Source organism: Callorhinus ursinus, unplaced genomic scaffold, assembly GCF_003265705.2.
Source record: "Callorhinus ursinus isolate GAN/ISIS: 27379988/994484 unplaced genomic scaffold, GSC_fseal_2.0 scaffold45, whole genome shotgun sequence".
Taxonomy (NCBI): domain Eukaryota; kingdom Metazoa; phylum Chordata; class Mammalia; order Carnivora; family Otariidae; genus Callorhinus; species Callorhinus ursinus.
This window is the reverse complement of record NW_027397107.1, coordinates 273,201-289,571: the sequence shown is the minus strand read 5'-3', so window position 1 is coordinate 289,571 and position 16,371 is coordinate 273,201. Positions and strand designations below refer to the sequence as shown.

Here is a 16,371-nt window from a genome sequence, read left to right as displayed (position 1 = left end):
AGCCTCCCCACGTCCCCACCGCCCCGCTGCCACAATTGTCCCCTCCGGGCCAGTGCCCGATCGCCTGACCCTCCCCCAGTGCCCACCCCCAGCTGTAGAAGAGCGGGCGCCCGGCGCGCGGCACCGAGGCTGGGGTACCGACCGCGGAGGGGGGCACGGCGGGCGGGGAGCGGGGCTCGCGGGTAGGGCCGCGGGGGGCGGGGGCGGGGGCGGGGCGAGGGGCGGGGCGGGGCGGGGCGGGGGGCGCCCTCCCAGGGACTCTGGGCGCACGGGCTGGGGGCCGAGCGTCAGTCTCCGCCCTGCAGCCCGGAGGGAGCCCGCCGCGCCGCCGCTCTCCGCGCCCGTCAGTCCGCCCGCAGCCCGCCGCAGCCCGCCGCAGCCCGCCGCCTCGCCATGCCCAACTTCGCCGGCACCTGGAAGATGCGCAGCAGCGAGAATTTCGACGAGCTCCTCAAGGCGCTAGGTAAGCTGGCGCGGTCGGTGCGCGCCTACGAGGAGGAGCGGCCCCGAGACGCCCCGGGCCCGCAGGGGTGGGTTCCGGGACCAGCCCAGGCGGGAGGGAGTCCCCGGGACGAGGGCGAGGGGAGCGATCCGAGGCCGCCCCGGCAGGAGCGGCGAGTGGAGCCCGGGAGCCGCGCGCCCCGCGAACGTTTGCTGGAGGCTTGGCGCCTTCCCCGACGGACGGTTCGGCCTCGTCTCGTGCTGGATCAGCGCGAGGGGAGGTTCTCGCTGGAGTCCAAGGAGGATCAGGGACTTTAAATTTGGAGACTCGTTGTGAGGCCAGGCCCTGCCACGAATTCACCGTGCTGCGCAGGGAGAGCCGCTTACCCTCCCTGAGCCTGTGTTTCCTCTGGAAAGTTGGGGCGAGGGTTGGGGGAAGCGGGTGTATTGAGGTCCCCATCTATAGGCAGAGGGTTTGGGAAGTGCCGGGCGGGCGCTGCGAGCAAGCCCGCGGCGCCGCCCTCCTTACCCGCGCAGGTGTGAACGCCATGCTGAGGAAAGTGGCGGTGGCGGCTGCGTCCAAGCCGCACGTGGAGATCCGCCAGGACGGGGATCAGTTCTACATCAAGACATCCACCACGGTGCGCACCACCGAGATCAACTTTAAGGTCGGAGAAGGCTTCGAGGAGGAGACCGTGGACGGACGCAAGTGCAGGGTGAGGCCCCAGAGGCGGGCGGCGTTCCGGGGTCCCCTCCTCTGAGCCCCGGACCGCCGCGGCCCGACGCGCCCTGCCTGCCTTTGCGGCCGGTAGCGCGCTTTCCCTGCAAGGCCGTGCACTGGCGGTTTGCAGAGAGCATTCGTGCGAGCGGGTTGCCCTGGGCTCGGGAGAAGGTCCTCCCCAGTCCGCCCCCACCCCACCCCACCCCACCCCAAGCCGCCTCCACCCCACCCCAAGCCGCCTCCTCCGCGCTGCGCCTGGAGGGGCGGGGGGGGGGGGCCCGGGCGGCGGCGTCCGCAGTGCGGGCGGCTGCGGGGCTGCGGGGAGGGGGGCGGCTGGGGGGCTGCGGGGGACTGGGCCGCCGCCACGTCTCCTGTCGCAGGTGGAACGGCAGCTCTCGCTTCCCCCCACCCCCAGGTCCCCGGGTGCCCCATGGGACGCCCTGGATCCAGTTTCAGCGGTCTTGTGGGCCAGCACCTCTCCCTCCGGCCCTCAGCCTGGTTTCTTGAAGGAAAGGCGGAGTCCTTCCCTAAGCAAGGCCGATTCTGGCTGGGGAAATGGGCCAAGTGCTCTCTTAGTCCTCAAGGGCAAGAGTTTGTATTTGTGCGGCGGTTGGCCCTCGGGATGAACAGTGGACTGAAGCCAGCGGCAGTACATGCCTGTTTGCCGAAGGCAAAAATCGCATTTGGTTGAATAGAATGAAGGGTCGGTTAGTGTGTATTCTGAGGGCAGATGGAAAATTGTCACTGCTGCAATATTTAAAAGGCGACAAAATGTCTCCCTCCCTTTCCCCGGCATTCAAAACAAAGAAACACGGATAAGGTTCCAGAAAGTGAGAAATTGAGTCTCCCGTTTCCTGAGGGGTGCCTGTCTGATCTGCAGAGTTGGATGCTCTGGACACAGAGACACGGCCGCAGGGGTGGACCCACATGGCCGTGTTTGGCGCACAGAATTGGCACAGCCAGAAAATGATGTCCAGGCTTGCAGAGGGCAGGGTCTGAGCCCCACTGCACTGTTTGTAAAAACAAGAGTGACTGGGAGTCACAGGGAGCTGGCCTAGTCAGCGGCAGGGCTCAGCTGGGGACATCCAGCGGTGGCCACTGCCAGAGACCACGGCTCTGATAAAAAATCAGAGGTTCATGCAACAGCCTGGCACGTGTCAGTTAGAAAGCAAGTATGTGCGTGCTCCGCGTCGGCTCCCCCACCCGGCTGGGGAGCACTGTGCTTTGTGCCGCCTCCCACGTCCAGGAGCATGAAGACGGTTGATTTGTTTTGTGTTTGAATGTTTTCCAGAGGGCCGTATCCTGGAAGGTGGTAGTGTTTTTGTCCTCAGAGCCAGAGATGCTCAGGTTTGTCAGAACAGTCTGTACACACGGAAAGGAAGGGGTTATCCCAAAATACCGTGCAGTGGAGAGGGCTCCTATCGCTGACTACAGTGTGGTTATAAATATGATGTCTTAGCGGTTCCAGCGTGGTATAGTTCTGATGGGAAGGGTCTTGTCCTTGATATCGTAGTCGCTTGAAGGGATAGTCCATTTCGACATAAATGAATCACTGCATGCTCTGAATTTTATTCTTGGAGATGAGAAGCATGCCCAAAGCTCTGCTGGTTCGGAGAGTGTGTGTGCGCGCGTGGGGAGGGGGGAGCTGTGGGGGGACTCGAGGTATATTTATTCCGCATAAACCCGTGGCCGGCCCTCCGAATCTGGACTCCATAGGGCACCGCAGAGGCTTCTGTGCCCCGCTGACAGGGACCATGTGTTGCTTCTCTCCACGGCTGAGACCCTCCCGTGCGCACTGTTGTCTCCGCTCCTGCTGCCAAGACCGTAATTAATATCACTAATGGTTTTCCTGCCCGCAGAGTTTGGCCACTTGGGAGAATGAGAACAAGATCCACTGCACACAGACTCTCCTCGAGGGGGATGGCCCCAAAACCTACTGGACCCGTGAGCTGGCCAACGACGAGCTCATCCTGGTGAGGTCCTGGGCCTCTGAATCAAGCCCACAGTCCCCAGATGGTGCCGTCCTCCCTCACCCAGAGAGCAGGACCCCGTTGGCCCTGCATTAAAATTTGAGCGGAAAGCTGGAGGTGACAGTGGAGATCACAGGCATTCATCGTTCCGTGGTTGGGAGGAGCAGGGCTGTGACAGGCGGTAGCGTCCCCACTGTGCGTCCCCGTGGCGGCTCCGTGGCAGCTTGAGCTGGCCTCCCTTCCCACTGGGCCAGAGTGCATGGGCTCCGGGAGGCCCCAGGGGTTTTCACTCTGCAAAGGGATTTTTTTCCCCTTCTCGTTCCCCATTTTGCTACCAGGGAAAGATTTCAGGAATTTTAGTGCGTCAGCACTGGGAGCCTCAGAGAGCATTTTTACCGCTAGACTTACCAACTGCAGTGGCCTTCAGGAGCCAGGCAAGTCCTGTGGCTGCCGGAAGGCTCTGCATGTCCCGTGGTGTGGGGCTGGGGCCTTAGAACAGGGAAGGGTGGGCTCTCCCTTTAAGGCACTCAGATTAAAACATTTTAAACAATCCCGGCCACACAAACTTTACCTGGTGAGGCCAGTTTAGAAACCCCCACGGTTTAATCACACACTGCCTCGTCCTTGATTTTAGGTGTTGGGGGCAGAGGACGTCGGGGAGGACAGGGAAGGCCCAGTCACTCTTCCTTTGTAGTTCAGAATAGACCAGGCTTTCCCTGCCACAACCTCGCCCCCCGCCACACACACGTGCGCACATTCTCACGCATGCACACTCTCATGCGCACACACGCACGCACACATACACACGCACACACGCGAGGAAAGGGAAAAGCTGTGTAGGTAACCTGGAAATGATATCCTTTGTTCTCCATGAGGCATGTTACCATCTCCCCTTTAAGACCGCCCGCCTGCCCCATCTTAGCCAACGGCACCCTGCAGCACTGAGGAGGGAGTGGGACGTGGGTCGGCCATGCGGTGCGATCTGGGCGTGGCCCTTCCCTTCCCAGGCTGTGGACTGAGGGCTGCCGCTGAAGTCTGATCCCCGGGTGGGTTGCTCTCAGCCCTGAAATTGCATGTTGATCCTGTGAACAGACCCTGCACGGAGCGGTCTCTGTTACTTCAGCTGAGGCCGCTTGTCCTTCCTGGCCCTGATTCCCAGTCCTGTCTGGTTTCATTGAGAAGGGACTAGCTTCCTTTGCAACCTGATGAATGCCGTTTCCAGGGAAGGACTACTTGATGGGGTTGGAGGAGCATTTTGAGGCTGAGACATGGAATTTAGGAGAAAAAAGAACAAAAGGTTCGCTGGTACCAGAGTCAGCAAAGCTCTTAGTTCTGGAGCGTGGCTGAGGGTCGAGCAGGCTCGGTTTGCTCCGTGAGAAAGTGTGATTTCATTAACCTTGTAATCCCCGAGCAACCAGAGCCCATTCTGCTGCGAGGACTGCACGACTTCCAACACCGCGCCCCCCCCCCCGCCCCCCCGCTCCACCCGTGCATCCCTCCTTGGCTCAGCCGACCAGACAAGCCTCACAGGGAGCATTAATTCTTGGCATTTGAGACTTGATCTATGGGCTTTTGTTTCAAGGGTTGTTATCATTAATAAATCCAAAACGCAGGGAGATGATATCTCCTTATAACAAGAGGCAAATTATCCTAGTTAAGTTGAAATAAGCTCTCCCAGGGCCAACAGTAAATGGTCCCCCGGGGGCTGTAAGTTGCCTTCTGTGAAAACGGAGGGTCTTCCCTCAAACCGCTCTGGAACAGTCTGGAGTTTCTTTCAGGAATCTTTCTGCATGGGTGCTGGCTGAGAAGGACGTTTCAGATCTGGTTGGAAATGGGATTTCTTCTTGTATCTGGAAGCTGCTTGTCGGCCTGGGGGCCTGGGGGAGGCGTCAGATATGAGGGTGGTTACAGTGCATGGGAAAAGTCCAACCCCACACACTCCATGTCCCTAGAGCTGAGAGGTCAGCACTCCTAGAGGTGAATTTCAGTGGGAACACCTGCCCCCCTGCCCTCCTCCTCCTGGGGCAGCATCTCCTGCAGACCGAGGTGTCCAGAGCAGTTACAGCTGCGCCTGTGTGACCAGGAGCCCCCCCTTGGAAAAGCTGCTGATGGCTGTGTGCTTCCTGGTGTCACTCATGACTAGTGTTTCCCTGAGACACAGGTTGGGATGTCCTAGCACGCGCTCCGAGAGCCTCTCTCGGCCAGCCGACGGGGCAGGAAGCTGAAGGTCCAGGTCTAGCCAGGCTCTCAGCCTCTCCCGGGCCTCAAACCCCTTTGAGAATCTGAGAGCGAGGGGCGCTCCTGCAGAAAAGCGTACATCGGCAGATGTGCCCACATCGGGGCTGTAGACTGGAGGATTTCTGATGTTTGGTTTTGTGTGTGAAACAAACATATTGCTTTCCCTGTTCCAACTGCATGTAAGTGCCCAGGAGAGCAGGCCCTTGAGTAATTGCTAGTTTGGGGGAGAGTTAAGATAGTTTACTCAGAGGCGATCCCACTTAAGGGGCCAGAAGAAAATCCTCCATCTGGGGAATGGTCTGTGCCCACCGCACAGCCAACAGACACACAAACAAAGAGCCACAGAATTTTAGCTGGAAAGAGCCTTGGGGATCAACCTGTTCCACTCCAGCCCTGACACCCCCTCCCTTCCACTCCACACCAGCAAAAGAGGAAGCGCCGTGCCCCCTTCCCCCCACCGTGGGCTGCAGAGCTGGGTCCAGGACGGTGCTGTGCCTTTGCAGCTCAGACCCGTTTTCCAACTTGAGGGCGGGCAGCCTCCCTCTCCAACGCCGCCCCGTCTGGCTGGTCAGCGCACGACCCCTGAGCTCCGGCTGCCCAGGCCCCATGCCCTCCTGAAGTCATTTGAAGAGACAGAACCACCTCAGAAATGTCCAATGTGACATCTCCCCCTTTCAGTTTAATTTTTCAAACCAAGCATTTCCCCTGTCAGCATTCATGGGATCCAGAAACAAAGGAAAATTGCATATAATTCTACACCCCAGTTGCTCTCTGCCTGTATGGAGCTTAAGGGAGAAAAAAAGAAGAAGAAAAAAAGACTTTAGCAGTTAGTGTGAGCATGTGGCACAGGAAATTGAACGTCGGTTACAAAGGGTTTTTAACAGGGCAGTAAGTGGCCTTATTAGTGATATGTTTTAAACATATTTGCACAGGCATCTGCTCTGATTGTTTTTCCTTCTCTGCAGACGTTCGGCGCCGATGACGTGGTCTGCACGAGGATTTATGTTCGGGAGTGAAGGCGGCCAGCTTGCTCCTATTTTGGGGGTGGGATGCATGTTCCCCTGAGAAATGGCATAGGTCTGAGCTGCCAGCGGACCCCCCCTTACCCCATAGCAACGTTAGGTGACCCCATTTCCCCCGTGATGGTGTTGTAGTGTTTCCCCCCAAGGCCTCTGTACCCCTGAGTCCCTGGTGCTCCGTAGTTTGGCATCTGCATGGTTTTGCCTGTCATTAAACTGGTTGGCCGCATTGCAAGGCTTTTCCTTTCTTTGAGCTGACTCTTCAGTTGCAGCCTGGGGTTATCACGTACCTGCTGTCCTTAGCACTGCGCTGGGTTATGTAGTGTCTTCAGCTGCAGCCTGCTGCCTAGGACCCCTGCTTGGAGCCTCCAGCAGGGGTGGCAAACCGGGCTCCCTCCAGCTGGATCCAGATTGCAGAGCTAGGTGTGTTTGGGCCTCACAGTGTTGTTTCCGAATGGAATTAGTCTGTGTAGTGGTGGCTCCTAGCAGGAAAAGGAGGGCACATTCAGAAGGTTAATTGAGGGGAGGCCAGAATAAAGGGACTATTTACACAGGCACTTACAGGGACAGGATGAAGCGAATCGGCGAAGGATGGGGCGCCCCTCGGACCAGCAACACGGGAGCTATTGCTCCCCTATGCCTGCAGACAGAAGGGACAGAGGGCTCACCAGACAAGAAGAGCTATAGCCTGGGAGGGAGGCCACCATGCAGGAGCTGTGGCAGGAAGGTAGCCACTGTCCACACCATGGCCCCAGTGCACCTGGGGGTGGTGGTGGGCATGGAGGTGGAGTTTGGTGTGGAACTGCGGGGTTAAGTATCCTGACCGCCCAGCTTTCGATCTCTGATCTACCTGTGCTGCGCACTGGCCAAACCCAAGTGGAACGTAGCGGGCAGGGAGTCACCCTCCCCGGACATAGCCAGGTGCAGGTTGGATCTGAACATGTAAATCCACAGTTGCCAACTCTTACATTTTAAAATCAGGAGATTTCACACGAAAGTCTGGATTTCTGTTTCTTTAGGAGAAAAACGGGAAAATCCCTGAACCGGCATTCCCACAGGGTTAGCGGCTGACAGCTTCCCCCCTTTGAGGTGGATCTTGCCACTGTCCCTGTCCTCATTTACACTGTTCCCTGGCTTCGCGGCCACCTCTCCTTGCTCTCCTAGGCACACGGGCTCTCGGCAAAGCCAGGCTACAGTTAGCTGAGCGGCGATGTGCAGGCACGGCTGAGGTCAGGAGAAGGTGAGCCTCCAAGAGCTCACATTCTCGTGGGCATCTAAGGCCCAGGCGCCACTCCCTGAGTGTAAATGAGGACACATGTACCTAAATCCTCACGCCTCTGAAGTCCAGGACCCCACTTTGCTCTTGAGGGCCCTCAGCCCTTCCCAAATACTCTGCTGCGTATCTGCAACTGTGGGGAGGGTCTCCTGCTGAATCTGGAATGCAGCCTGCTTGTTGGGGCTCTGTGGACTGCCTCTGTCCTGCTGCCCCCCACGAAAGCGCCAACGGCTCTATTGACAGCCCCGTTTCTCATTCCCAAAGCCACGGGGCCCTGACCTATCAGAGCAGGGCTGGATTATGGGTCAGAGTAGAAGAAAGCCTGACACTGGGCTATACACACTACCCAGGACCCCGAGTGACCTCTGCTGGTCCCCAGAACTTCTCCAAGCCCTTTGTGAAAACACCCCAGTGCCACTAGGACACTGGGTACAGACACTGGGACGTTCCTTCCATTTTGCTCTTTGCTAGAAACCGCCAAGTGCATGCACAGTACCCTACACTGCAGCTTCATATGGCAGAGAGCCAGGGCTAGATGCCCCCCCGCAGGAGGGGGGTTGCGTGGGACTGCAAGGGTGGGAGCAGCTGGATTGGTATGCAGTGGAGAGGGGGCAACGGGGAGGCCCAGCCTGCATGCAAGTATGCTAGACCTGATGCAAGAGAAGGGACCAGGCTGGCCACAAAAGAGAAGGTGTGAAAGGCAGGTCGTGCTACAGGGACAGGGCTGGCATGCCTGGACTCCACCCACGGGTGCTGGGGGCTCCTCACGGCGGACGGACTGAGCGGGCCCCAGACATCTTGGCCGACAGGCTCCCTGGCTCCCGCGGCTGCCCAGTCTTCTCCAGAGCCCGCACACTGGGCAGGGGCAGGCTCCTGGTGGAAGCGAGGATGCAAGAGGACCTTCCCCTTGCCCGACCCCGGGAATTCAGCCATCTCCATCCCGTTCGCTACCACACGTCACATGGGGGCACATGTGTTGCCTTTTGGTTTTTTTCCCCGGGGGGGAGGGGGAGGGGGAGAATCTCCAGCCGACTCCGAGCTGAGCGCAGAGCCCGAGGCGGGGCTCGATCTCCCTACGCGGACATCACGAGCGGAGCATCAGTCGACGGTCGGAGGCTTACTGAGGCACCCAGGCGCCCCTCCTTCTGATCAGCCTTTTCTGGAGACGTCCAACTCTCGCCCTCACATCAGGCCCAGGCCAGCGCGGGTACGTTTGGACGACGAGGTGTGCTAACCGCAGCATCGGCGGTTCGCTCAGAACATCGGCTGTAGCCTGTTTCTCTTAAGTCCCATTCCTTTCTCCTTTTCCAGAACAAGGCCCCGTGTTTCCCGTTTGTCTTGAACACCGTGAAGGGAAGTGAGTGCTCCGCGGAACCCAGTCTGGGGATGGCGGCTGCACTCTGCGGTGTACACACATTGCATACCCCGTGTAATTTCCACACGTATGTGGGAGGTCACGGTCATCGGAACACTCTTGTTGGGAGCACCGCGAGCTCAGGGAGGTCAAACTGCGCCCGGCATTCAAGGCCTCCCCCGACTGGCCTCCCAGGGCACAACAGGAAAGACAAGGGCCTCCTCCCGGGCACACCTTCAGGAGGCAAGTGCTAGAACCCAAACGCCGCCAGCCTCAGCGGCGCTGCAACAGCGGCCAGCCTCGAAGACTCCCGCAGGCGGGGCCCGCCAGGAGGCCCGCCCCCTCCACCTGTCGGTCCGTTTCTGTTCCCGGCCGGGCGGTGCCGCTCACGTGACCACCCGGACCGGACCCGCTGGGGGCGGGGCGCGGGGGCTCGACCAGAGTGCGTCACGTGGCCCCGCGGGGCGGGGCCGAGCCCGTTGGCAGAGCCGGGAAGGCGGCGGCCACGGGTCTTCCCCGATGGCTGGACCTTGGGCGGGTTCCCGACTGGGGGAGGACGGTAAAACCGGCCTGGGTGGGGTGAAGGTTCGGTGCGCAGGGCTTCACCGACGCCGGTGAGTCCGGCCCTGCCGCCGCCGGGCCCGAACCTGCGCCCCGCGTCTGGGCCTCGGACGGTTCTGCCCGCTCGGCCCCGCCTCCCTCCGGCCCGGACTCGCGCACCAGCCGGCGCAGCCTGCCCGGTGCCCGCAGGGCTCCTGCGGCGGCCGTGCGTCGTCGCTCGACTTTGCCCTGCCCCTGTCGTTGCCGGCCATCCCGCCTGTGTGGTCCCTGAGGCCGGGCGTGGCTGCCCGGACATCTCTGCGCCGCCGGGGCGCACGGCGAGTGGATGGGGCGCTCCGTAACACGTGCTGCCTGTCTGACTGCTGGAAGGCCCGGCTAGGCCTCGCTGAACGGTGGTCCAGGCCCGGTGGACGCGGGAGCGCGCACCGAGGCCACCCGCTCCTCCGGCACGGAGCATGCGCGCGTTACTTAGTCTGTCTCCGGGCAGGGGGCCGGGCCTTCCCACCGCTCTCCTTGCCCGCCTCCCACCGTAGAGGCCCCAGAAGTCAGTGCGGCGCCGTAACTAGAGTTGACCATGCCGCTGCGTCTGGCCAGGGAGACTTAAGGGAAAGTCGACTAAGGGGCTCCTGGGAAACACATTCTGTTCCTGATGAGAGAGGAGAGCCCGAGAAGCTAACTTCTGCTTCCTGTCTCAGAGTGTGGTGTGAGATCGCAATGCCTGGAGCTGGTGCAGCCACATTCCACCCCTGAGGGAAAGGGCCCCGAGGGGAGATACTCGGGATACACTCCGAGTATCGGAGATACTAGCCCGAAGCCACTGAGGTAATACAGCCCCTAACCCTCTTTGGGGGTGTTGCTGTGTGATTAAAGAAAAAGCCCTTCTTTGTTTAAGCCAGTTATGCAGTGGCTTCCATACTTGCAAATAAAAGCATTCCTAACTAATACACCAAGGTAACAGATTGAAGTTTCTAGGAAGTCTTGTCTTCATGATGACTATAAGCACAATGAAACTAGACAATGTGCCATCTTGCTCAAAGGAAAAAGTGCTGTTGAAATATTTTATGCAAGACCCCAGTTCATATTGTAACATCCTTCTCAGTTACTTCGACCCCCTCTCGTCACCATGGCAGCCAGCATGTAGGAGTAAACAGCAGGGATGTGATCAGAGACCACGTGGGGCAACAAGCTTGCAAAGGCAGCCTGCACACCACCAACCTCACTCCACCCAGGCCTTTCAGAGACAGCCCACGAGGAGTGCACTCCAGGGATCTTCCCTTCCTGGCACCTTTACAGCAACCGCCCATTAGTGCGGGCAGAGTCCTCAATCCTGTCGAGAACGTCCCTCGTATCTAATGTCTAGGAAACACTGTGCCCTAAGATGAAAGAAATGCAGTGTCATTGGGTGAAAACTAGTCTTCATGAAGTCTCCAAAGAGTTCATTACATGCAGCCCGGAGTGCATTTGAAATCCCCTTTGACAGCACACTCTTAAATTGGACAGACCGCTGTGCTTATCCCAACCCCTCAGAGCCCCTCCGCTTTTAAGCATCCCAAGTGTGGAGAGCTAGCACCCAGGGAATGAGTCCCTCAGGGTCATTGTTTCAGGTGCCTGTCGAGATCCGGGGTTCCCTCTCTACAGTGCCCCCCCTTTTTTAACTCTTACAGAAAATTTCAAGCATACACCACGGTACAGAGAAGAGTATAATCATTCCTCATGCACCCACACCCACTTCAACAACCTTTGATGCCAGCCTTGTTTCATGTACTCTCCCCTCTCGGATTACTTTGAAGCAAATCCTAGACATTTTATGATTTCACCTATAAATATTTCAGTGTATGTCTCTAAAAGTTGACAATTACCTTAAAAATAACTACAATTATCATACCTTAAAGATTAAAAGTAATTCCTAATATCATTAAATATCCTGTCAATATTCAGATTTTCCTGATTGTCTCATAACTTCCTTTGCCAGTCAGGTTTGAAAATGACCCTACGTCCTGATTGGTTGATCTTTCTTTTAAGTCTCTTTGGATCTGTAAATTCCCCTCTACCTCATTTTATTTTTTAGGTATATTTGTTGGAGAGACTGGTTGTTTGTCCTGTAAAGTTTCTCACAGTCCGGATTTTGGTGATTACATTTCCACGGTGTTGTTCACCGTATTTCTTGTAAATTGGTAGTTATATCTAGAAGTTCGGTCAGATTCAGGTTCGATTTTTCTGGCAAGAACACAGCAGAGGCGGTGTGCTGCATTTCCCTAGAGGACTCCTAACGTCTGCTTCCTCTCTTTCTATGACGCTAGCAGCCACTGGTGATCACTGCCTGGATCCATGGTTTCACTAGAGGTTAAAACATGGGGATATTCTAATTCCCTCATTTCTTCATTTCTGAGCCGGAATTCTTCCAGAAGAAGTTACTCCCCCTCAGCTATGCGGTAATCCTGAGGTGCAGTTTAAATAGGAAAAGCAGACTATATGTTTGATTCTTTCCTGTACTTACTAGTTTTCAAAGTAATAAGTTGGTTCTGGCATTCTTCAAAGGTAAGCAATGCATTTCGGGGTTTGTTTTTTTTTTAACCCTTTTCTTTTTAGCGTGTCACTATGAATTTGTCAATTGAAATATGTTTTCATTTCACTTCATTGCTGCTGTCCTTACAGGAGCTAGAGGTCATCCATCTTTGGCCAGCGGGAGCCTCTTGGAATTCATTCTGAAGCCTTTTAGTAGGACCCTAGTTGTTTTTGAGAACTTCCTTGCCATTTGTGTGACAAGATGCCCCAAGTTCGGTTGGTACACTTCCTGCTTCGGCCCTGGAATCAGCCATTTGTCCAAGGAGCCCTGCTTTCAGGAGGCACAATCCAGGGGCTGGGAGAGGGGTCTACTTTTGATTCTAGGATAGAAGCCAGAGTTTTAGGACCCAAGAGGCAGGTCACACAGAAAAGAGCTACTCTGGGGATGCCTGGGTGCCTCGGGTCATGATCCCGGGGTCCTGGGATCGAGCCCCCCCTTGGGCTCCCTGCTCAGCGGGGAGCCTGCTTCTCGCTCAGCCTGATGCTCCCCTTGCTCGTGCTCTCTCACTATCTCTGCTGCTATCTCTGTCTCTCTCAAATAAATAAATAAAATCTTTAAAAAACGCACACACACAAAAGAGCTACTCTGTCCTTTGTTCCCTTTGTCTTTTGCCCAAGACAACGCTAACAACATTCAGATGTTACCAACACTGTGGGCGGCTGGTTCTCTTCCCTTTTACTCAGAAATCTGAGCCGTTTCTGACCAGCCCCTCGGTGACAGGGGACGGGGTGGAGGCAGCAGACTTGGAAACCCTTGCGGGCAGCTCAGCACCAAGCTCTGAGGGCAGCTGCTTCAAAGAGGATGTGACTGGATGGACAGGGGTCACTTCCAACCAAGCTCCCTTTCCTCATGGGAGGCAGGCTTAATGGTCCACTGCTTAGTAGGAATAGTAAGCACAATTTCTGGGCAAAGAGCAAATTCTCACAAGGATTCTGCAAACATGACGTGTTCTATGTCTGACAGCTGGGTAATTTATCTTTCTGGGAAAGCTACCTACAGGACTTGGAGAAATTTACTTAATAAAAAAAATAGATGACAGCCACAATTTTATAATTCCACTCTTTCCACAAGAGAGGGAGGCTCATCAATTATGATGAATGAGAGGGAGGGGCTTGGGGTGCTCCTCAGGTGGGATTTGACCAGGTCCTCCGAGCAGTTGTACTCCGGGGAAGTAGGATTTTGGGATGCCAGCATAAAACAACATTCGCTTCAGAAACAATGTATAGGAAATATTTATGGAGTCATGAACTCTTGCAAAGAATATAATGAGAAGTGAAAACTCTGAGAAAGTTTGAGAAAAAAATCCAATTCTCAGAAACGCGTGGAATAGTTAACATTGGGTTTTCTTCTCTCCTGTCAGGAAGAGGTTCAGAAGAATATTAAGTTCCCTTTGACCATCTTTTTAAAAAATAAACATGTAGCGTGTTTCGATGCCAAGAGCACATTGGGGAACAGAGTTGTAGACCCTGGCTCTGCCCCAGTCTGCCCTGAGATTCTGACCTGTCTGCACCGCTCCCATGCCCCTCTGCACAAAGCAGGGGACAGAGACTGGACTAAGTGCATGGGCCTCGCCGAGGAGAGCCCACGGCGTCCACCCACGGCAGGGCGGTCCCATTGACCACGATAATCTTAGAATTCTCTTTAGCCGTGTAACAGAACGAGGTAGTCATACGTGTAACCGGTGTGGAAAGATGTTCAAGCGATGTGAAGTTTAACAAAAAATGAGTGATGATGATCTTGTTTTGTGGGAAAAAAATAAAAACTATATGGTCTGCTCTTTCCAGGAAAAACACAAAACCCCGGATGACACACAGCAAACTGTTAACAGCAGTTACCTCTGAGGATTGGCTGTGTTGACTCATTATTTCTGTATTGCTGGAAGCCATTTAGGATGGGCACGTATTACTTTCGAAATTTAAAACACATTTTCATTTAAAAAGAGAGTCTGATCCTCTAGGTTTGGGTTGGAGCCCATGAATCTGAATTTTGGTGAATTTTTTTGTTCCCCAAGTGATTTCAGACCGACCACCTGAGCCAACGGGACAAAGTTGTGCCCGAGGTTCAGAGCGGTTAAGTCCTTGGAGTGAGTCACCCGGCTGGTAAATGACAGAGCCGGGATTACAGGCCCAGGCGTCTCAGCCCCGAGCCGGTGCATTTTCCGCTGCATCCGCCATCAAGGACATGAAATCGTTTCCTTACGAGGATCATCAAGGACTGCGTTTGTGGTTTAACGGTATCAAGTAGCTTCTCGTGGAAAAGGAGGCAGGGGGAAGGCATACCGGTAAGTTAACAGGGGCTCACCGCGCTCCAGGTCCCATGCGGAGCTCTGCTCACAGCATTACTTTTAATCCTACAGGAAGCCAGCCAAGAAGGTACTGTTTTCACCCCCATTCTACAGATGCTCAAACTGAGGCTCAGAGAGATGAAATAATGTTGCCCCAAATGAATCAAAGTTGGTGGTGGGATGGAACCCAGGTCTTCCTTCTGAAGAGAATCAGACAAAGAGCAGGGAAGTGGGGAGAAAGGGACAGAGAAGTGGGTGTGTTCCCCGAGCCTCCGTGGGGCTCCTGTTTCTCAGGGCTGTCATCAGCCCGCTTCGTGGGTCCTGGGGGCCTTCCCACCCAGCCCAGCATTGCTGGGCCGCCAGCCAGCCTCCCTCCCTCCCATAGTGCATTTCCTTTGCCTACATTGATAGGTATCCAGTTTCACCAAAGGTCCCCAACTCCTGGGTCTGGTTTTAATCAGGAGCTCCAGCTGAGCCCTGGAGCAATTGCCTGGCAGTCCTCCGCGAGGCCCAGATGGAGCCCAGCCACTTTCTCTCCCCAGAGGTCTCCTGGAGAAGGGCGCCTGATTTCGAGCACTGGGGCCTTGGGTGGTGGCCCTCTGGACACACCATTCAAGGCCCCTTCCTTTGGTCAGTGTCTCCAGAGGCTGGGCGAGGTGAGACTTCAGAAGATACTCAGGATCAGACCAACCGCCTCTCTTTACCAAGGTGGAGGGCTCACATTCCTCTGTGACTGTCCCACTGTTGTACAATTACAGATCTCACCTGCTTCTCCTCCTCCCCGCCCCTGGAAGGGCAGCGTGGCCACACCTGCTGTTCTCATGGAGCCTGTCTTAGGGCAGACGAGAGAGACAAGGAATCACAACTGAAAAACTGTGTGACCATATCTGAGGCAGAAGCCATTAATTCTGTGGGCGCATGAGGAACTTATGATTTATCCCAGCCAGTTCTTGGAGGAGTAGGCATTTGAACCTGGATATGAAGGGTGAGGAGGGGTTTTCCAGGCAGGACTGAAGCACCGGGGAAAAGAAAGTGTGGTAGACTTTGCAAAGGCCAGCAGTACTCCACATAGCCACCTCTGTGTGAATTAGATAAAGGGACCCCTTCAGGGCAGACACAGAAGGTATCCCATCCTGTTTGTGCAGTGCACAAACTGTGCAACTGTGCTAGTGGCCCTGGGGCCATGGCAGCTAAATTTTGTCTGCCTTTCACCTTCTGGTTATGGAATCCCTCCCACCCTTTTTTTTAATGAACTGATTCTATGGTTACAGTAAGGCTAACGCCTAACCCCAACCTGGGGTCAGCATTTGATTCAGTCATAGCCAGTCAGAATACCCCATCTTCATGGCCATGGCAATTGGTTCTGGCAAGGGCATGTGGTCCATGCTGGGCCAATCAGACCCCTCTTTGGAACTACAGTCCTTCAGGGAGGAGATGCCCTCTTTTGGCTGCGTTTTCTGGGTCTGAGCGTTAGTTACACCCAGAGCTTTCAACCCATGGGTGTTACTTTTGGGGAGATTCAGCCTGAAAATGAAGCCAACATGGAGAAATACACAGCTGGGAAATCAAGAGAGAGAGAGAGAATTCTGGTATTGTTTGATAGTCTTTAAATTCGCTCCTAGAACATTCCAGTTACAAGAACCCGTAATTTCCCTTTTTGTTTAATCTAGTTTGAGTTTTTATGCCTACAATCAAAAGAACTAACCATTATGGAAAGAGTTGCTGGGATTCAAGCCAGTGGACACAGAGCCTTCCGTGCTTTGAAAAACCAAACCAAGAGACATCTGGCTGGGGCCTCGACGGTTTCTAAATCAAGAGCTGGGGGTGAGAGCACGGGCCTGGGGACCAGATGGACTCCACGCACAGCCTTTCCCAGGTGGTGTTTCCCTGTGTGCTCAGTGCCGCCCCGGGAGCCACGTGGGGCCAGGCAGCTGGGGCGTG

At 55.7% G+C, this 16,371-nt stretch overlaps 1 protein-coding gene across 1 annotated transcript; it reads left to right on the top strand.

The window, feature by feature from the left end:
- The first annotated feature begins 300 nt into the window (after positions 1-300).
- On the top strand, positions 301-6,646 carry CRABP1 (cellular retinoic acid binding protein 1). Its single transcript, XM_025893196.2, has 4 exons — positions 301-463; positions 979-1,157; positions 3,022-3,135; positions 6,336-6,646. The coding sequence occupies exons 1-4, from the start codon at positions 394-396 to the stop codon at positions 6,384-6,386; spliced, it is 414 nt and encodes a 137-aa protein (XP_025748981.1). The 5' UTR covers positions 301-393; the 3' UTR covers positions 6,387-6,646.
- Positions 6,647-16,371: the final 9,725 nt, after the last annotated feature.

Bases quoted from the DNA above. Each gene is read 5' to 3' on its own strand.
- CRABP1 (XM_025893196.2), top strand. From the start codon at position 394: ATGCCCAACTTCGCCGGCACCTGGAAGATGCGCAGCAGCGAGAATTTC. The intron at 464-978 runs GTAAGCTGGCGC...TTACCCGCGCAG, and splicing joins CGAGCTCCTCAAGGCGCTAG to GTGTGAACGCCATGCTGAGG. The intron at 3,136-6,335 runs GTGAGGTCCTGG...CCTTCTCTGCAG, and splicing joins CCAACGACGAGCTCATCCTG to ACGTTCGGCGCCGATGACGT.